The sequence below is a fragment of the Ciconia boyciana genome, chromosome 3 (assembly GCF_034638445.1).
Source record: "Ciconia boyciana chromosome 3, ASM3463844v1, whole genome shotgun sequence".
NCBI classification, from domain to species: domain Eukaryota; kingdom Metazoa; phylum Chordata; class Aves; order Ciconiiformes; family Ciconiidae; genus Ciconia; species Ciconia boyciana.
Genome location: NC_132936.1, coordinates 52,786,039 through 52,808,170, shown reverse-complemented (window position 1 = coordinate 52,808,170; position 22,132 = coordinate 52,786,039). Strand labels below are relative to the sequence as shown.

The 22,132-nt window shown below is 42.1% G+C and overlaps 1 protein-coding gene across 2 annotated transcripts; it reads right to left on the bottom strand.

Annotated features, from left to right (window-relative positions):
* Positions 1-1,568: 1,568 nt before the first annotated feature.
* Positions 1,569-20,397, bottom strand: AMD1 (adenosylmethionine decarboxylase 1). Of its 2 annotated transcripts, none has more exons than XM_072855674.1 (9): positions 19,899-20,397; positions 9,048-9,134; positions 7,373-7,499; positions 6,761-6,863; positions 5,838-5,880; positions 5,601-5,745; positions 4,487-4,579; positions 4,257-4,412; positions 1,569-3,716 (listed from the first exon to the last, which is right to left on the bottom strand). In XM_072855674.1, exons 1-9 carry the CDS (start codon positions 20,027-20,029, stop codon positions 3,576-3,578), a joined length of 1,026 nt encoding a protein of 341 aa, XP_072711775.1. In that variant the 5' UTR covers positions 20,030-20,397; the 3' UTR covers positions 1,569-3,575. The 2 variants fall into 2 exon arrangements, with proteins under 2 accessions (XP_072711775.1, XP_072711776.1); XM_072855675.1 differs by lacking the exon at positions 19,899-20,397 and adding an exon at positions 18,521-18,548.
* Positions 20,398-22,132: the final 1,735 nt, after the last annotated feature.

Below are 22,132 nucleotides of genomic sequence, written 5' to 3'. Positions count from 1 at the left end.
AATGGCCAAGTTCAGTTTTAAAACTGCTGAATTGAACAGGTGACCTAGCACCAGAAAAAACCCCAATATACTCTCCAGTATCTTCTCCTGAACCTCAGTTTTCACTGAGACTGTGTCCTCTCAAAGCACACAGGTCTTTGTTCATAGTAGTAGAGTTTGTAGAACAAGATGTGCTCCCTATACTACAGGTGGCATCAAGTTAGAGACTATTAAAGCTAGACCTCAAACCCACAAGACTGGATGCGATTCATCTGACAGTAGGAGATCTACAGAAAGCCGTTCCCACCCCTTTACAGTGATTATTCCATTGATTTATTCACAGAAATTAAGTGGAGATGTGGACTTGCAGCCAGTTCTGTTTCCTCCATTGGTTTATGAGAAATACAAACATCTAACACAGCTAATGACTACAGCTAGCTTTGCATTTGTGTTGCTGTAACAGATAGAATTAGGTAGATACCATATTCTCATGTCAGTTATCAGCACCATTTACAAGAGAGAAGGGCTAGCATAAAGGAGTGTTATTGAAGAACACTCCTGAGGTGAAAAATGTGAAGATGACAAGTAATTTTACAGGAAACCTGCAAACTTCAGGCAAAGTTACTTAAAAATAGAGAAACATTAAGATGAATCTTCAGTTTTGTGGAGGTCAGCCTAGAAAACAGTTCTTCAGAGGTAGGTTACTGCTAACATAATAGCTGAGACTTAAACAGGATCGCTTGATGCTGTAAGCTGGAATTTCTTCTTTTTATAGAAGACTGTTGGGCATTTTCAACAGTGTTAAGTACTTGAAGTAACTAGAAGTTACTATTTAATATCCAAAGCACAATTAGAGAAGTTTAGCATCACAGAAGAGGTTCTGGGTGACTAATGAAACCTGTAGTCAGACATGAATGATTTAAAGGTATTAGGCCTTCAACACTAACACAAATTTTCCCTGTTTAGGTGACTTCACAGGATATCAGCATTGTTAGAGCTTTGCAGGTATGGTTAAACTGCAGCTGCTATTCCAGCAGGACTGTTCATGTGGAATCGAGGAAGTTTCAGTTATGTTCGTTGCATCTGCTTAGCACTGACATTCCTAGCCACTAGCTTCTGGTCTAGTTTACTATCCAGATCAGGTACATGCCTACATTATCTTGAGACAAACTTCACCTTGAATTCTCAAAGTCAGTCTAAGCTTAAGTACCATAAATGTATGCCAGAGTTTGTTACTTAAGACCAGCAGAAGCAGTTGTCATCTTAACTCAGAGGACTACTTTAAATATTTAATGCTGAGGAAAAAATTCAGGTTAGGTGAAGACAGCAGATCTCAAATCTTTGTGTGTTCATTTAAACAAACATTTTTAGCCTCAAGAACAGCATAACATTTTCATCTGGCTTCCTTTGACATGCTGTCTCATTTTAAACTACCAACACGGTAACAGTTGAGATGCATCCCCTACAAGGGCAAAGTAAATTTAAAGTAATTTAGGACAAGACACACATCAATCTATTTCAGAATTAAACCATTTGGTACCAAAAAGCATGAAGAGTGTGAAGGGTAGAATTGCTGGATCATCACTACAAACAATTTAAGCCAACTTTTATTGAAGCATTAAGTTGTGGTACAGATATTTTAAATGATCAAAGTCTAACACCACAGAAATTATAAACACCATACTCCCCCCCCATCCTGATCACCCTAGATAGTTCAATAATCCATTCAACAGCTTTCATTTTTATAGCCGAGGCTTATGCTTCTATTTGTAAAATGTGTATTTCAGTATTACTTGAAAAGGGATCTTCAGTCTAAAGGACCTCAAGCCAACAAATGTCAGGTCAGTTGGGACAATGTTTAAGAACAAAACCACACTGAAATATTGGTCCTCAATATTAACACCAAAAAGCACTAGTGCCATTTACAGCATGTAATTGATAACATTGGTAAAGAACATCAACAATATGCTTAAAATAAAAAATTCAAAATGTTCCAACCACTTGATTTCTAACCAAGCAGACTTTAGTTTAGAAGCACTGAAAAAGTGCTTCATTTATAAATACGGAAGGAACAAAAAACCATTGCGTCAAACCAGAAAGAGTCAAAACATTGCAAGGACAAGAGGGGGGAAAAAATAATCTCAATTTTGTAGTTAACATGCTGGTCTCACAGCTGTTAAAATCCCAGTATTTGCAAACATAGCTGAAAGTGTGCCAGCTCTTTAAAGCCTGCATTTTAGTCAATACCCATTAAAGTGACTTTGAATTACGCACTTATTCATGTTCTATGAATAGCATTCTACTTCACTTCTGTCCAGGTGTCCCAGACAGTTCTTGTTCTATGCCTTCACTTAATGCCCTCAAGTCACAGTAAGAGGAACCACCTTAGTAATTAGGAGGAAAAAACAGATGAAGTCACAACACTCAAATACAACGTAAGTCACATGCACAACAATGTCACAGGACTGTTACAAGATAGAGGCATTAGCTTTGCTTGGAACAACAAAATGAAGTGACACTGGACCAGTTTAGAAGCACTCTTTACAGTTAGAAGTGGTAGGTCACAGGTTTTACTGAGAATAATCCAAACCAATCAACACACCCAGCCCGGCAAATTCCACTCCTTCACTAGATCTACCTGCCAGTGCTCAGGAGCACCAGCTTCTTAGTCTGACTTAACTGGTGATTAGGAAAGAAAATACCTGGTGCCAACATGAACTTGCACTTTGCAAAGCTGTCACGCAACTATGCCAAAGCACTTGCACCCTCACCCAGCTCTTTCCCTATCAAGTCTTGGACCTTCTTCAAATTCTGCCATTGTGTAGCAGTGTGACAGCTTCGAGATGTGGACAGATAAATGAGCATTAAGGTAAGATGAAATTTAACCTGCATTAGTACCGATACCCAAGTTTCTAGAGGTGAAAGACCAATGCATTACCCAGTGCTACAGTATAGCTTAGCAAATTCCTATAAGCTTGAGTAGAGCATGAAAAGTCAGTCTGATTTAAAAATAAATCAACCACCACCTGTAGTAGCAAAACAATTTAACTGTTTTAAGAACTTTCTCCAAACATGAAAGTGTTAATTAGGAATCAGTTTCATTAGAAATCATAAGAGTTTGTCAGAAACTGTTTTAGACTGAAATCACAAGATCAATTGAAAAAAAGAGTGACAATTTAACAGAGAACTGTCCCCAGTGAGTAGGTTAAGGCTAAAGTCTAATGAGGACGAAAGCCTTGTCTGTGGGGAATTTTTGGTGATACCTGGAGAAAAACTATACTGTGTGTAATTCTACCTGAATCATTTTTACAAGTGTTGTAAAGTTTCATACAGTAAGATTTTTCTACATGCACTTCAATTTCACAGCAAGAGTGGCATAGAGTACCTAAACACAGAAGAGAGCATTCATGCAAGATATCTAACTCCTTGATATAATAATGCATACAATTCAAAATGGTTATACTATGATTACACCTAGGGCTTTCCACAACTACAAGGTGGTGGGAGTGGAAAGCATGGCCCCCTGAATCATTAACTAGAAAGCAACCACCACCTTCTATATGGGATTTCTTTTTACGTTTTTTCTTCATTCTTAATCAACTGTGCTGTTGCTGGCGATTCTTTGTAAAACTGGTAAAAACAAAATTATAATCACTGAATTGGGCAATCTGGTGATCAAGACGTTTAAACCCTTCAATCTTCTGGGCAGAAGAAAACACTGTACGACATTTAGAGCTCTAGAAGACAAAAAAGTGAAATTTACTTTTTTAAACGTAGCATTTAAAGATGGATTAGCACAATATGTATTTTGTGTGATTCTTGTGATACTGTTACCAACATGCTTCAAACCCATGCCTGACAGTGCTGCAGGAAGCCTCAATCCCAAGCAGCGACGCTGTTACCTATGTATGGTACTGTTCTTAGTATGAATCATCAGCTGGCAGCATCACCATTAACAGCAGCAATGCTTCTACAACTGACAGCTGCAGCCAAATCCAGACAAATGCCAAAGCAAGAAATTATGCCTCTACAGAACTGCACAGGAAGTCCTTAGAAAACTGAGACTGGGCTGTCTTATCTTTCTGAAGTTTTTCTGGAGATAAGATTTAGTGCATGCCAAAGCAATACTGAAGAGCATTTTTACTTTCCAAAGAAACTACCATCCAAATAGAGACAAACTGGAAACTACTAATGCCCCAGTAAAAAAATCTCTAGCCTTGCTTTGTTTGTGTCTAAATGCATTTCAGGAGCTGACAAGCTAATGCAAGAAAACTCACCTGATTAACAAAGAGGGTTGTCACAAATTTTCCTGGCTTGAAAACCTCTACAACTTTTCTAATCAGGTCATCATAAGAGGTCTGACTTATGTTTGTTTCAAAACTAACGTAAGAGAACTCTGGTTCTGGAGTGATGTGAATAGTCCAGTAAGTTCCCTGAAAAAAAAAAATATATTACCACCACCAAATAATTACTATTTATTTTAACATTAATTATCAGTAAAACTTACATCCGATTTCATCCCATTCATTGAATACCCACAAGGATTGAACATTGTAGCATCAATAACAGAACCTGGTATCAGGTCACGAATTCCACTCATCTGAAATAGAAGTTAAAATTACACCACTCAGTTTATCATGCATCCTTATACTTGTTTAGATTTAACTCAAAGGCAGAACGAACAGCAATTCAAGGGACCAGAGTTCTCCCAATAACAAGTCAGCTTGATAATTTGTACCACTATAGATGAACTTGCTTTGCATCCTGTCACTTATCAAGTGACTGAGTGCCAAGTTGCATGCAAGTTATCAGATACTTAGCCTCTTACAGACCAAGCTGCATACCTCCAAGACAAGGGAACAGCTTAGAAATCTAATACATAATTGCTTCTGCAACTAAAATGGAAAATGGAGCTCCTGTTCAACCAGTATCCACAAAGTGACAGCTGTTTACATTTACTCTGGAGTGAGAACATACTTCTTTATACTCTAGAATGAAGTGTAATCCCAAGCACTTTGATTTCCCACACAGTACTTGAGCTACAGCCAAATCTCAACAGCAAATACAGTATGAGAATCAAAGCCTAAGATGGAAAACCAGATGAAGTCAATGTACTTGTCACAAACTTGTTCATGTCACAGGACTTTCCCATTTGGAAAAAGGAGAAGAGGAGGCAAAACCACCGAGTTATGCTTAGACCTGAAATCCACCCCCCCACCTACCCAAATGGCTCCATGATCAAACCTTAATTTTGATACCTAGATTCCCTTGGCATTCATTATCTTCAGTCTGTCTTACTCCTCGTAATCTCCATCCTTCAGCAGAAGTTACTCAATTGTGGTTTTATTCTTACTCCTCCATTTTTCAGAGGATAAGCTCCCAATCACCCAAAGCACTGCAAATTGCTCCATTCAATAGATTAAAGCAGGGGCATTGAAAATGTGAAGTTATATTCCCAAAAACATTCTAGAGTCAAATCTATTTTACTCCCAAAAGACTAACCTGACATTTTCTATGAGATCTTTCCTACCAAAAAATAACCCTTGTTATTTGCTAAGTGAAGCATTTTGTTGCCCAGTTTCCACCATTCCCAAAAATGCTTAGTTTTCAAGCAAACATACACGAGTGACATCATTTGCAGTAACACCATCTTTCATGTAGAACTGGTCCATAACTACTGGGTCAAGCTCACTCATCAGAATTTCCAGTGTCTGGTCAGGCTGATTGGATATCCGACTCTCTGGGAAATCCAGGGTGTACAGGTACCTATATAAAATACAAACCACTTATGTAACAAATGTTAGCAGCACCAAGTTTTATTGTAAGCCCCAAAGATTTCAAAGTCTTCACATACATACCAGCAATCAGAATTCATACGCCCCATGCAATAAGCTGCTCCATCTGACAAGACAAAAAGCCTCCAGTTAGCGTACCACAGCTGATCTTTTATGCAAGAGATAGCTTCATTTCATATTTAAAGATAGTAGAATGAAGTTCTTTCACAGAACACTAAGAGGTTCACTGATACAGTCAGCATCTGCATCAAATAAGCAGGCATTTAACTTCAGGAATGTAAAGCCAATAACCAGAAAAACAGGCTGCTCCCTCAGAAGGTGGTCTGGACACCCCAGTTCAAAGCCTACTAGCAGGAAATTCAGATTACAGCTTTAGCTATGCACAGACAGAAACCCTAGTACTCTTAAGCATCTATTTAATGAATTTATGATTAGCATATATTTTCAAATAACTCAGATAAGTACTACAAGTACTTATCTGTACTTACAGTAGTACTTATAAGTACTACTACTTTTTTGCCAGTAGTTGAAATTCAGGGTTATTCTTGTATGTTTTAGATTTTATTAAATGTTTGAATTCAATCTTTAGTGCAGCAACTTTTCTGAGAAAACCTTACATTTTTCTTCAGTGTATTAGTTCTTAAATTACTATTTTATGTTTTTAATGAGGCTTTTATGGTTAGTGACAGCTGGATTCTGCAGATTGAATTACTACACTATTTGGAAGTCTGAAGATGACCTCAGTTAAGACAAGGTGTTGAGTGTCACGCTTAGTATGATTTAAGTTTTGATCTTGGCAAGTTAGTGTCAAAAATCCAGAAAATAAGTATTTATAGCCTTTGATTTTTATGCAGACGAAGCTGGTGCTGGCCACAGAACTGCAAGGACTACTGAATGAATGGCCCGGCAGCCCGCATGTATTGTACTGCTTGTCACTTCTCACTTCACACAAGCTGTGCAACTTTGCTGAAGGTTAATGAACTTACTTGGGAAAATTTCATTAAGAAACTCTACTTCTTCCTGGAAATTCCTATGTGGGTACTCCTGGTGGGAAGGCTTCATGAAATTCTTACGTGAATAAAAGAAGCTCTGAAAAAATAAAAGTGCACCTTAGATACTGAATATATCTGTCCACCTTGAATCTAAAAATCTAGAAAAATGCAAGCATTTAATATAAGCTTTCACAGGACCTATGTTTTCATTGTCAAAACGCTGCTACCTGTATTTCCATTTCAGAGGCATATGGTTATTCCTAGCTTAATTTGTAAGCTACAGGAGACAGCCTACTTCCACATTTGTTTTCCACAAGAAAACATCAGTGACTTCAACACTGACAATATGGGCATGGAATTCTTTCACCCTTAAGTAACCTTAACTCAGCACAATAGCATTTGTAAATTAACATCCTTTAAGAGGCAAATAGAAGGCTGAATCGTAGAGCAGAGCAAGCAATCTTATATTACAATCTTCTCATTATGGGAAGCATACATAAATGGCAAAGGAAGTTTCAAAATATTTAATAAAGCCAGTAAATTTGAAGTATTAGTAAAAAGCTTTTTGTACATTCTAAGGAATATGCAGCTTTTCTGGCACCTTACCTGAATTGAGTCAAACCCACTGTACTCCCTAGCAAGCTCCAACAGGGGAACCAGTGCTTGCAGTAAGAGGGTGGTACCACACGTCTTCAAAATGAAACGTCTCTTGGAGACAAACATGCTACTCTCACTGTAAAAAAAGTGTCAGAAATATATAAAGTGCTTTATATTAAACAAGCCAGGAGAGAATGGTTAGATCTTGGTTCTTATCCCAACCAAATGCATTACTGTAAGTGAACATTCAGCATATGGTACATAAACATGCTTGGCAAATGGATCAAACCAATAGATTTTAGCTAACATTTGAGAGCTGTTATGATTTCCCAAAACAAATACCTGCTGCAAGCGTGATATTACACAGCTACCACACTACAGGAAAAGAGGTACTATGTGCATTACATATCCTCAATCTATTTGAGAAATAGAAGTGTGCTGTGAAGTGAGTACACAACGTAGACACAGAATTTAATTTCTCGATCCAGACACAGAACAGGGTCAGACTTGAAATCTGACCTTCTCAGCTGAAATAAAGCTTATGAGAAAGTCAACCCAAAAAAAGGCAAAAGCCTTAACAGAATTTCATAAATTGTCTGGCTGCATCTTCTAGGAAAGCTGACTACTGGGAAGTGGTAAACCAGCACCTATCCACAGGAACAGGAAGTCTCAATGAGACTATAGGTACAGCTATACAATATGCCTTTTGCATAAGATACAGAAATTAACTATACAGAAACTGTAAGTCAGATACTTAACTCCAGTCCCACTGAACTGGAGATTAGCAATGATACTAGACCCAGAACACTTAAACATGTATAACAAGTATCTTCTCACCAAGTAACTGAACAATGGGAATAAATCTAGCCTAAGTAACTAACTCAGTTTGGAATGCTGTTTAAGAATTCAAAGTAAAGGTTATATTTCATCCAGGATGCAGTTGTAACTAATTACATTCTTTTCAGAATTTTGTTTCAAATACATGAAGCTTGTGGAAACAAGACTTCGGCACAGTTTCTTTGACTAGCTTGCTCTTAGCCCAACCTTGCCCTCAAGGCAGTCCTTCAGAGTAGAAAAGCTTCAGTTTCTGTAATCTGAAGTAAAACAGAGAATGTCAATGTGTCTGTAAAGTTCACGTAGAAAGAGCATGAAAGTATTTTGCAAGATGAAAAACACATGGCAAAAGTAGTGCCCTTACAACTAACTGCTGCACAATACAAATTCCAAGATTTCAGGAAAGTTACATTTTTACAGATGTCCTTTGCTCAGCTGCAAGAGTTGTTCCACTTGATTGCATTATCTGGAGTTAAAAGCAATCTACTGATACAGTTTTTGCTGACCTAAAAGTGACACTTACATGCACTGTTCTGCTGAAGTAATCCTAAACCTCTTAATTGGGTAGACTTATTTATCCCTAGATAAAATTAAATGATCAGGTGCAGAAACACCACAGCCCTGTCCTTAATCCTTTTAGTTAAAGAAAAAAGACAAACACTGATAACTATGAAGACATTTCTGCTACTGAACAGAAGCATGATAGTATTATGATTAGCAGACCCCTGCAAGCTGTAGTCATGAACAGCAGGATCTTAACCCAAGATTGGATTCTCAGCCAAGTGGATCCCATACAACAGCTTTAACTTTTGTACCACTTGGAGACTAAAAGAATAAGCTAATGGCTTACCTGAGTACATAAGCTTCCTGCTTGTCAGTTTTTGTCACACTTATGATCAAACAATGCACATTCTCCAGAAGTTTGTCCCACTCAATCCTGTGAAGAAATTTAGAAGAGCACAAACAAGAGGTTAAACAAACTAAAGCTTTCTGGAACCCTGGGTAAAAAGTATAGCCCAAAAAGACTATACCTCGTCTTGAGTTGCTGGATCTGAGAGCACGAAAGGCGAGGACTTTTTATATAGGAACTGTCTAACACAATACAGTAATATCCAATTCTTAGCTCCCAGTGGCTAAGTATTCATTAAGATCTGTTAGTGTAATCTGCTGCACAAGGACAACTGTCAAACAGCAACCCCCAAGCTTCTAACTAGGCAAGTCAGGATAACTTTAAGTCCTGCATCCCACTTGTACTAAGATAAAATTCACTGTTAAACCTAAGGTATGCTTTAGGTTGAATCTCCATGTACTTCCATCGCAGTAGTCATTGGCAACTACTAGAGTAATAAACCAGCAAGTTAAGATTAACATGTTTTATTTGTCCGGCTTAGACTCAAGTCCACCATTGAATTGAAAACCAGCCCCAAAACCCAGTACATCTCAATGACCTGAATTCCTCTTTGATCCTGAATTCCTTCTACCTCTAGAAAATAACAGAAGACTTATAGCAAATAATTTTGAATATTACACTTACAAGAAAGAAAACTGAACTATTTTCACATAGCACAAGTTGAAGCTACAGTGCTACATTTCACTATAGTGGTAGAAGTTTAATATTTAAATTCTTTACTGTCATTAATAAAATTCCTTGTAGAGTAAGAAACTGAAAAAAAAACCAAAGGGCTTAAATTAAGCCGAAAGACTTCCAAGTATTCATGAGAAGTGACAGACTCGCAAAAAACTACTTTGGTTGTCACTTCAGTCTTGTGCCTACACCAGATTAGTAGAATCCAATATAGTCAAATTTGCTATAAAGCAGACAGGAACAGATACAGCTTCCTGAAGTTGCAAAATTACAAGACTGCCAGCTGCCCTACTTCTCCCATCCCTCCCTTCCCACAGCATATTCCACCTGCAGGCTTGTGCTGGCTCTTGTGCTCAGACCAGTCATGAACCAAGAAATTTACTAACCCAGCATAAAACTAAGCTGCCCATCAGTAGAGCTGGAACAACTACAGGACCCTTCACAGCTGGGAGTGCCAGAAGAATTGCAATTTTTTCATCACCAAGCTATTGGATTGGCTCAGCTGCCCATATAATTGTCAGCCTTAATCCTTCCTCAGGAGTCAGACCTCTCTCCCTTGATTGACACTGCAAAAGCTCTATAGTTGTACTTCAGGACAGAGCATTCACTGTTAATTCTACCAGCAGGGTTCCTCCAGCAGCCACCAATCTTTCCCCTTAGAAAACTGGTCCATTTGCAAAGTTGAAGTTTTAGATTCTGCTGTACACATAAAATATCCAGATGTTCTTTGCTTCTCTAAACACCCCAGCAAATAAACACCTTAATTTGTCCCCCACTTGAGAATGCCTCCTGAAACTGAATTCTGTACCTTTACTACTAATACTTGAGGATTTTCCCTTTTAAAGTGTATATTGCACTAAACCAGTATATTTATACAGGTGTCAACCAGAACATCCTTAACATACAAACTCACTCTATAGCCTCCTTTTAGATCAGACTGAAGCTATTAAAAATGAGTTTAAGAGAATCCTATGCATCTTAAAATTCCTCATAACTAAGGGCACATCTGAACAAGTTTGAGCTCAGCGATATGACTCCAGTGAGATCGCTGAGCTCAAACTTAAAATCATACTTAAAATCAGAGTGAGGTTTTCCCTACCACCCCCATTAGGGAACCTTGATGAAATACTTTTCTGCAACTATAGACATGACAGCACAGACCACTAAAATCTGTATGTCAAATAAAAAAAACAGCTTGTTTTTAATGCTCAGATAAAGTCCCACACATTTATTCAGCTCTACGCTTATGTCATTGACTGGGTTTAGCTCTGTTCCTGACACTCAACTATGTATGAAAATGCAAGCATCTGCTCATCATTGAAAAACCTGGTAAATGCGAAGAGTGAAATAGTTTATATTATACCTATTTAAATGCTCCTAGACAATCAGGACGTTTTGCTAAGGACAGGACTGAAGGATTTCATTTTCTGTGGAAGCTACAGCACACCTGCATGAATTTGCCAGCCTTAGTATCTTCTCTAACATCCTGTTATACTCTTCCTGTAAACTGAACTAGGTCATGTGTTCCTTTGGTTTAGTATGGTGGAATAACTGTTTAAATCATTCCAGCACCACTACTGATGATATTTTATTTGCCATTAAAGAAACACTCAGCATCTGACATAGCATTTATGAAAGCTGAGGCAGAGTTCCCTTCCATTGCCCGATGCTGAGCTGCAGTAACCCCGCATTTGTACACTACTACAAATCCGATTTTGTACTTGTCTAAGTATTAAAGTGTATGTAACTACCTCAGGCTTTGCAAGAGCATACATCTCAGCCTTCACAAGCTTCTTACCTGGTCAGACAGGCAAAACCTTAATTTTCTTTAAGTATCACTGCAGTGCAACTCAGTACAGACATTTCAGAGAAATGGCTCATTTAAGTTTCAATCACATATTAGTAGAGGAAGATGTAACAATTCTGGTGTTCAAGTAGTCCAACAATGAAGGATCAGTACAGCATACTACCAACAATACAATATTGCATGTTAAGTCCAAAGCCTACCATGCAAAGAAAGTCCCTAGTTATGCTCATTAGTAGTATAGTTGGTATTTAGGTACTATGGCTGAAATCTGCAGTTGCACAAGACCTTTGCATATTTGAACTTTGCTCAGTTGATCACTATTCCACTACAGAAAGGATAGCTAAGCATATGCAAAATGTTCATGCATTCAGCCTTTACAGGAATAACGGGCAAGTTCATCAGTTGATCTGATTAGAGTAGCATCAAGGAAGAAAGCCTACAAGTTGAGAAACACGCAAGATGTCAGGCTTGATCCAGTAGTATACATAAAATAGACTAACAAAGGGTTGCAGCACCCCGGATGAGACTTGGTCACATTAGGGAGAAGTTTTACAGAGATACTGGCCTGTACCTGTATGCATTTTAAAGTTAAGCACAGAAAACTACAGAAAGGCCACTAACATGCTGGATTTGATCTCAGTATAATCTATTTAAACAAGACGACCTTAGTATTTGACATTTTCCATTGTTTAAAGCAGAGCAAAGAAAGAACATCTGGGACTACTTTGTACTAAGTACACTGAGTTCACTAGAAGTCTAACTCTTGCATTTCTTCCTTTTCTTTAATCTGTATAACCATTTAAGCATTACTAGAGACAAGCAACATCCACCCCCACTTAAAGTGGAAACAAAAAATCCACCTTAAAAATAGTATTTCAATGGTTATCAGTACATGTATTGCAGCTAATCCCATTTTGTCAAGTAAAAATTCTCAAAGTTAGTAACTGTGAAATACTTGAGAACATTACTTCCTATTTCATAACTGAGTGAACTTCTAACTGGGAAGCAAAGCCTCCAGCTGAGAAAGGGAAGCCAAAGAGACTTATTCTCAATGAATTGCTATCATGGGCTTCTGCTCTTCAAAATTCCCCTTTCAATGGGAAGTATATGAATTGCATTATTATTTCCTAAATTCTTTCCCATAGCCAGATATCAGGACAATTCCAAGCACTTTGGAGATTGCTTCCCTATACTCAAGCCAAGCATACAGAATATGGTGCATGGCAATCATTGGTAGCTAAGTTCTGTAGCAGAACCTGCATCCACTGGAACTCCAAACTGAAAATGCATTTGAGACCAGTTCCTTGCTGTTATGTAGGCTTATTACCCACTTCATTCCAAAGCTGTAAAATACTGTTCCTGAAATTTCAAATAACTGACACCTACTGAAAGTAGTTTCTCCAATAGGCAAGCACCATGCATCTTAAATGGCTGCACATGCTCAGAGAATACCAAATCAAAATGGAATACATCTACTCAAGTGTGAAAAACTGTCCATGCTTGAATGGTAGAAAGCTGCTTGTTCTGTACTCGACTAGCAGAACATGCAAAAAAAAAAATCAAGTTTAGCAATCTACTCCTATACCTGTGTTGCAACGTTTAGTGCCTTATCAGCATGGACTTGTTACACCACAGTGCAAGTAACTTCCATTCAAACTGCCACCCGGATATGTCAGTATGGAAAACCTATCAGAACTGAGAAGTATTTTAATTTATTTTTAGGAAATATGCTTAAAATGTGTAATGAAATGAATAATCAACAGTCCCTCTCAACCAGGTTCAAAACCATCATGTTTGCTCCTTTACTTAATATTTCTGAGAAATGAAGAATGAGTAACCTATAAATCAATTTTTCCTTGCCAGATAAAACCATACCTTTGAATGCAAGTTATTGGTCTATTCTGAGCCTTTACCTTCAGGGGTAAAACAGGGTCTTCACACAGGAGTCAAGCATATCAGGCAGTAGCACAATACTGCTGTTTCAGGTCAACTGGGACAGGAATAACAGCAATTTAAGAAGATAATGAACTACATCAAGAACTTGTTCCTATCAGCAATTAACAGCCTCCACAAGCATACCATCCCACCACCCCAGTAACAGTACCTTGCTAGTACCCAGCAGTACCCAGCCCAGAGAGCACTGGGAGGAAAAGTTGTTTTACAGTAGGGCAGGAATTCTTAGGAAATAAATCCTATGAAACTCCTAAAGACAGCTTCAGCTCTATACATACTCTTGCATAGCTTTTCATTAAAATAGAACAGCTGACAAGGCCGTAGTAATCAAAGTAATATGTATTTTAATCTTTTACTTTACTGTAAGACCTTGTTTAAAATCAAGCGTTCAACTGCAGAGCAACTTTTTATTCCCTCACCTGTTACCTACTAAGTATTTTTAGGAGCCAACAAATATATCAGTTACCTTGTTAGCAGGCTACAGTTAAGTAGGCAAATTCCTACCAAGACCATGATCCAGAACAGTCAAACTCAATGCCTTGTCTAACCTGCCTATGCAGAGGACCTGTAGCTGAGGAGCATGGAAGCTGGCTAAATATCAGTGTCAGCAGAGTTGCAACATTAGTTTCAAGCGTCCTGAAACAGGTAGATACAGTACAGACCAACTACACAAAAGTCACAAGCTTTTTAAAGCACCTCCTAACAGCTGGTGTATTTTTCTGCGGACAGATGCGTATTTCCTATTAGATAATTATAACTTAGTTTATAAATTGCTGTTGAAGATAGATCATCTTGAACTATGTTCACACCCTGATTTTAGACACAAGACACTGGCAACTCGATAATTTTACTTCAGCACTATCTGTGGAGTGCACAAAAACCACACACCCTCTATATGCTCTGAACATAGATACACAGAACGACTGTCTGCATCTCCTGTATCTTAAACTTGAGAGTCTCCAGGGACATGCACTTAATTTTGACTTAAAGACAGGCATCTGAATGGAAAATTGCATCCACATCAAAAGTGATTCCAAGCAGTACTCCTCACAAGATACTTCTTACCTAGAAGGTCCTGAGCCAACTACTAAAGAGAATCATTCCCAAATGACACCAAGGTATTTCAGCAATGGCACAAAGATGGCCACAGATAGTGCTTTAAAGGCTGCATAAGGCTCCTGTTGCAGGCCTTTTGTCATTCTTGCAGTTACAGCAGTATACATGGAATGGTGACTCCATCCTTTACATCCGAAGATATTCGATGGGTATTCCTAAGTCTCTCATATCGAAGGACAAAACATACCTCGATGCCCAACATGTTTAAGGAAGCATGAGCCCCAATAGGCACCATCAGGGCTTCAACAAGACTTGCAGGCAACATTCAGGGCAAGTTTGAGTGTAACCTTCTCCAGAAGGAACATGCTGTAACACAGCAAGTACCTACCATAAGCCTCAAATCTTCCTGTTCTCCTGGCTGAGTAAACAGCCATTAAAAAAGCCCCTTTAGGAATATACCAGTAGCTACATATTTTAACATGATGCTCTATGGAGCCTAAGGGACCAGATCTTTGACAGAAAGTGACTAACCAAATTCTTTAGCAGTTTCAGTGGTAAGGTAAGAAAATATCAAAAAGCCTTCAACATAAGTCTTAACTTCCCATGAGCAGTATCACAATCAGTAGCAGTGAGCATAAAAGGGCTTGCTTCCTTTGTGTGAAACCATTCTTTAATTACAATTGAAAGTCACAAGCAAACATACTTTACCTGTAATTTTGAACTTGCTTGCTAAAATCTAGTTTATGAGTACCAATTTTGATGAGGGGAAGACTGAATTCTTACGTTAAGTTCTCCAGATTACCTTTCATCTCCATGTAAAAAAGCTCAGCAAGTACATAGTGACAGAAGCCCTTATCCTGGCACAATCCTGCCTACCCCACCTTCTTCCCAGCCTCCGCACTGTTTTGTTCCAAAGCACTGCAGGAGTAAGCAGGATAGGGCTCATGGCCCAGCCTCCTTGTACCTTCACTGTTTGAGAAAACAGGCAGATAACATTGCTATGGTGCTAAGGCCCAGGGGAGGGGGTAGAGGTGCAGCGGCACTGCGGCAGTGAGTTGACTCAGGCTATAGGGTGCAGTACAAAGCAAGTATTTACAGGACTCATATCAGATGCTTGACTGTATTGGTGCTTGGCAGTTTTCACGTAGCACAGGATGAGAATCTCACATCAGTGTCACTCCATATTGCTCATTACTGCACTGTTTTTTCTCCAGTTTTTTGTGTCCACATAACAGACAGATAGGAAGCACATTAAGGGTCCATAAACAAGCTTAATTTCAGAGTATTCTTCAGGGTTGAATGCTTGAGATATGGACTCTTAATACTTGCATCATTAACCTATGGTTTCAAACGTCTGTACATTCAAGATCATGATAAGCCTTGAGATGGGAAATGCATAGTTGCATGTCATCTGAAGGAATAAACAGCTGATTTTACTGTGGGGACAGTGAATGCACTACTCGGTCACCACCGAACACCAGGACTTGCAGCATGTTCATCATGTTTTCAGCAAATCCTACTTTTTTATACATAGTTTAAGGCTATTTTTAAAAAAACATGCTTTACAAAGCATAGTGAGAACAAGCACTAAAGTTAAAGTCAATTATTTCGAGACCACAAAAATGTTCACTTCATTCCACTTTTGAATATGAGTAGGGTAGATATCTTCAGATGCTTGCCACCATTTCAACCACAAGACCTTTTTGCAGAACTGATTAGCAAATGACCAAAAACCCCCCAAATCTTAACAGCAAAGTAAAGCCCATGTTCAATGGTTTTCTTTAAGTTTTCAGTTGGGACTTTTACTGAACATATTGAAACAATCCATATAGATGTTTTCTGAAATACTTTACACTTCCCCAAACTCTTCTCTAAAGCAGGCTTGGCCATAGGAGGAAAAACTGAAAATTTTCTTAATTGCATCAGTTCTTGAACTTTTTTCCTTTTTTTGCTGGTAATATCCAGCAAAGACTTTAAAATATCTAATCCCTAGCAACCACACACAACATGGAAATTTTTAGCTTTGAACGCTAGCTTAGTTATTCAGTAGATGAATGGCTCACATTTCACTACTAAGCAGGTATTACAATACAAAAGGAAAGCTCAACTGGTTTGCAACTTGATTCTAAGTTAGCTATTGTTCCACAGTTTCAGCTTTGATTTCAAGTTCTGTTCAACATAAACTAGCTTATTCAATTGCCTTTATAGAATTAACATAGTGGGATATATTGTATTCAGAATTTTTTCATTTGCATCTATCAACTGTAGGAAATAATTTCATTCTGACAATTTTCTAAAAGAGACTGTTTATAAAGCTTCACTTCATGCTAGCAACACAGTATCACTGATAATTACTCCTGGACACAGGTTAACAGCAATTTTCAGGCATGTCACAGCTGCCTACCAAAAAAGCACACAGCTTCAATTAACATCTTGTATTAAGAGCCTATTAACACAAAGGCCTTCAAAGCTTGCTCACAGCTCTGAAACTGTGTTAAAGACCACATGTTCAACAGTTAACAGTTTGTATCTACTCTATTAAAACTTTACAGCCATATCTAAACCATACAAAGGAACTGTCACAGTACCTGCCTTGCAATTACATTAAATGCCATTGAGCAGTTTTAAAAATTAAGTTTGCAGTTATGTAAACGTGAGCCTGAACTGACAAACAGAACACCAGAGAGCATGAATGTGTCAGTGCCAAAAGCATTTGCAGAATGCCATCTCTAAACTAGACCTGTAGAGTCCAACACCAGCATATTAACACAAAGTCATACGAGTACTTTCAGAATCTTTCACATTTAAAGTCAAACACGACAGGAATCCTGAAGTGCCTATGTAACTCAGATCATCTACACGTATTTCAGCTAGGATTTGCAATAGTCTTCCAGGATTACCTGCACATTAACTGTACAAGTTGTTACCTTGTGGTATCTACTATACCGCTAAATCTCAAAGACCTGTATAACCACATCTGATGATTTCCATGTTAAACACATTATTCAAAAAGGTCTAAATATCTTCACAAGTCAGCAAGTTACATGAGCAAACCACCCATTACACCAACAGGTCAGAGCTAAACATGTATTCTGCAGTGCTTCTGGCATGGCAGGAATGAAGCTTCTACTACCCATGAGCTTAGTGGTGTATGTATACACACACACACAACATGGGCTATTCATTATTTCAGCAAAAGCAGTTATCTGCCCACTGGCAATTCACATATTTGGATAGCTAACTACCAATATATACACGCAGGAGATTTGCTGAGAAACACCAAAACAAAGGAAAAGACAAATAGCATATGCTAAGTATGCCTTTGAATGGAGACACTACCATCATTACCATATTCCAAACATTCAATACATCATGACAAACTCTCTGACCAAAGAGCACTGGATAACAGTGATGTACAGAAGCAGATCTGGATACACTGAGAACACCAGATCCTCCAGCTACCATCTGAACCTGGAAACTTGAACAGTTTACCATACTGATAGTAAACTACTGACATAAAGATAACCTTCAGATTTACCCTGTATGCTTAAGACAAGCCTGCTTTTTTCAACTATGTCAGCCGATTATATCTACATACCATTCTTGTCCCTCCTATAAATCTGTACATAGTTCTGGGTCCACAAGCAGATTTTGCTTTGTACTTCAAGCTTGCAGCTCCCATTTTATGACACTTCCAGGACACCTGTGCCAGAACGTCATTTTCTGCAGATCTATGGTTGGACCCCCGATTACTGCAAGTCAGAAGTCTAGGTATTCCAGTCCTTCCAGACTGCCCGCTATAAAATACTGTACTGGCAAGCTACAGCAAAGACATCTCATTGCCCAGCATGGCTTCAAAGATGACCCGCGTGCCGGCCGGTGGCCATCGGCTACTGCGCTAACAAAGGCCGAGCAGGCGTACCTCGGCCACAGGAGGGAAGAGCTGCCGCCCCGCAGAGGGCCGAGCTCGGAACACGTGTGCAGCGGGCGCCGCGCGGGCCTCGGGCCTTTCTTCCTCCCTGGGCGGCCGTGAAAGAAGCGCCAGCACATTCCGCAGATGCCCATTGGGTGACAGGCGCGGCCCCGCCCCTTCGCGGCGCCCGGCTCTCATTGGCCTGAACTTGTCAATGGGGGAAGAGGCCGCGGAGCCGGGAGCCCAGCCAAGGGACTCACGTGTAAATCGTGGCTCCAGCCACACTCCGGGGGGGCATCCCCCCCGCCGCCGCCGGCCCCACTCCGGTGCCTACCACGCCACAGGGAGACACGGGAGGGGTTCCCGCGTACTGCTCGCTTCCCTCCGTGAGAGCCGCTGGGTGAACCTGTCCAGCTACACAGTGCCGGAGGTCGCCGCGAAACCGGCCATGTGAGGGAACCATCAATCCTCGTCGCGACAGCAAGAGGGATCTCCCCTTCCAGCTTCCAGCTCCGGGAACGAGATTCCTGTCCCCCACTCTCCGCAGCACAGCCGGTCTCAACGGGCAGGGATTTTCCGAGCCTTCCCCCATCCCAAAGCCGGCGGGAGCATGAAGCCCCGCCGTAAAAAGACTTCCACGGCTCCCGCTGCGAGTGGGGCCAACCACCACCAGACAGCTGCCGGGAGCTGCAACGTGCGCGGGGGCTTGGTGCAGAGGAGTGGGTGCCGCTGCCGTGCCCCCGGCCGCCAGCAGCACTGCGACACTCCGCCAGCCGCCTCCCCCCGCAGGCACTCCTGGCCGGCGCGGCACACGCCCGGCTCTCCTCTCCCTGCCACCACATGTTGCCAGCAGGGACCGCACGGGGCTGCACGAGGTGGCGGCACGGAATGGCTTCCGCGCCGCGCCGTCCCCGCCACTACCACCCCTCCCCACCCCCCCCGCCGCCCGGGACGAGGGGAGGCTCCCTGCCTCCGCGGCCTTGAGGGGGGTCTGTGGAGGGCGGCGGAAGGTCACCCCCTGCCCTCCCGCGGCTACGGCGGCGTTGCGCCGGCAGACGGGAGAGGCCGGGGCTGTCACCGAGGGAGGGGGAAGGAGGCCGACAGCTCGGCGGCCGCGCAGGAGCCGAGCCCGCCGCGCGCGCGCGCGGCCGTTGCCACCAACGGCTCTGCCGAGCCACCCCGGAACCAGCCTCCCGTCAGCGCTGCCGCCAGCCCGCGCACGGCCATTACCCCCCAGCCCCCGCCCCGCTCCTCTCGCACACTCTCGCCCGCCGCCACCACACCCGGGCCCGGCGTGCGCCGGCCATTCACCGGCCCCTCCCGTCCCCCGGCCGTTAAGGGCAGCACTCCCAACCGCCGCACCCCCCCACCCCGGCCGTTAACGGACCTGGGTATGGTGCGAAGATCGCCGGACCCCTTGCTCTGGTGCGGCTCCTGCTGCGCGGGCTGCTGCCGGGCGAACCACACCTCCAACAGCTTCTCGGTCCCTTCGAAGAAGTGTGCACCGTTCTCCTTCATGGTGAGACAACTCGGCAACCAACAACCACAGAAATTAACGACAACCAAACTACCGCCCCCGGCCGCTACCGTTTGCTGCTGCACGGGCCGCGCTGCCGCCGCCAGGTCCCAGTCCGTCCCGGGCGGGTTTCACCTTCTAGGGTTTTTTTTTTTAATATTAATTTAAAAAAAAAATGGTTGGTTTTTTTTTTTAAACCAGCGAAAACCACCCGGAGTGCGCGGCGGCGGATGCGGCGTGAGCGTGTGTGAGAGGGTTACAGTCCGAGCGGGGGTGCGGGCGGGCAGGCGATGCGGTTCGGTTCCTTGCAGTCCGTGTGTTCCCCTGTTACAGAGAAGAGCGTTGAGCGAGCGCTAGCTAATGTCGCCGGCCATACTGTGTAAGCGAGGGGCTAGCGCGCAGGCAGCTCTTTTTATACCCCGCAGGTAACTGCATCACGTAGGATCGTGCTTGCCATTGGGCCGCCGCCGCTCGGGCCCGCCCTTCCCCGCTTCCCATAGGGCAGCGCTGACGCCTGTCGAGGCATATGCCGGTTCCTCTGGCCCCACCTACTGCAGCCCGCCCGCAGGGAGCGGGAGCGGTCAGAGCGGGCGGCGGCGCGGCTGGGGCAGTAGCAGCGCCCGGGGCCGCGGTGTGGTTCCCGCGCCGGCGTCGGGCCGCGCCGCCCCCGGGGGTGGGGAGGGAAGCTCGGCAGTGAGCGACCGGGGGGGGGGGGGGCTGCGAGGGCGAGCAGGGCTGAACATGGCCGAGAGACGATGGGGGAAGCAAACCCCGAAACGAGTACGCGCGTAGCAAGGAGCAAGCCCGAGAATAAAGCCTCTTCCCGGGCCAAAGCTGCAGTGCTCCCTCTGCACCTAACACTTCTTTCCCTCTGCGCTTTCTGAACGTAGGTTCCTAGCTAGTAAAGAGGAGGCTTAACTGAGCGTTCAAACGGAATTCCCGCTCCCCTCTTCCCTTCGAGGGGCTGTGCGTGTGTGACCAAGAAGTAAGAAGTTAGACGTGTGTGTGTGGCAGAAGGAGCAAGTGACCGGGGAGGGCATGTGCAGCCGAATGCGCTGCACAGGAGAGAGGGAGGCCTTCCTTCATGAGAGGCTGGATTGCTGAAAGATACACACGAAACAGGTGGAGGAGGGAAACACGGAATGCGCTGCCGGAGAGGAGTGGGTGTATGTGCATGGGTAAATACCTGCCTACCTGCAATTTTTTTGTTTTTAATATTTAGAACACATTGTTGCAAACTAAACAGCTTTATGGTAGTTTAAAACATTTTTCATCAATATTATAATACCTTATAGTCCACTATTGCAATACTTCGTAGTCCAAGGAAACCCTCGCTACCGAACAAATGAAGAACAGAAAATACTATCTGCCCCACTGCGCTTACAATATAAAGTGTGGGACAAGCAGCAGCAGATGGCTGAGGACGGATGAATGAGTCCCTACTAGGAGACAGTGAGATAGTATCGGACAACATAATAGGCAGTGGGCTCTGTCCACCAGCGGAGGAGTGACTCAGCTGAGTCAGTGAGTCATTCCCAAGGCAGCTGGATGTGAATCATTCCCTAGGTGGCTAGTCGCCACTGTATGCACCCTTAACACAGCCTTATAGCTGGCAGAGAAATGTGTTCTCCAGTGCTGTGGTTTCACTGGTTTTTATTAACTTTCTGTAAGTTGTTACTACCATAAAAAGAAGGTCTTCCTTTCTCAACCATTTATTTCTGCCTGCTTTCTGCCTCCTTCTTTGTGCCAGTACAAGCACTTCGTGGCTATGTAGTGGACTGCATCAGGTTTAATGCTAACTACTTAGTTTTAATAATGGTTAATAGTTTTTAATCGTGATCAGCTTTAACTTGCATCACTTTCCCAAGCCACTTCACGTCCCAGCTACATAAATGCTTATGTTGGTATAAATAAGAGGTTGTGCTTGGGCATGCACAAGAAATTATGGATGGGGAGTGTAGGACCACTTGTTTCAGTAGCCACGATGGGTTATATCGGCTTAAAGTGCTTATGAAACTACAGCTGAGAGTTTGTGGACTCTGCCCAGCCATATTCCCTGTTTATTTTTAATACTAGCCCTCCCCACCCTTGTTTCTGGATCCATA

Coding starts and splice junctions, on each gene's coding strand:
- AMD1 (XM_072855674.1), bottom strand. CDS start 20,029: ATGAAGGAGAACGGTGCACACTTCTTCGAAGGGACCGAGAAGCTGTTG. Junction 7,500..9,047: donor CAGGAAGCTTATGTACTCAG/GTAAGCCATTAG, acceptor CTTTTTTTACAG/TGAGAGTAGCATGTTTGTCT. Junction 3,717..4,256: donor CAACCCTCTTTGTTAATCAG/GTGAGTTTTCTT, acceptor TTTGTCTTCTAG/AGCTCTAAATGTCGTACAGT.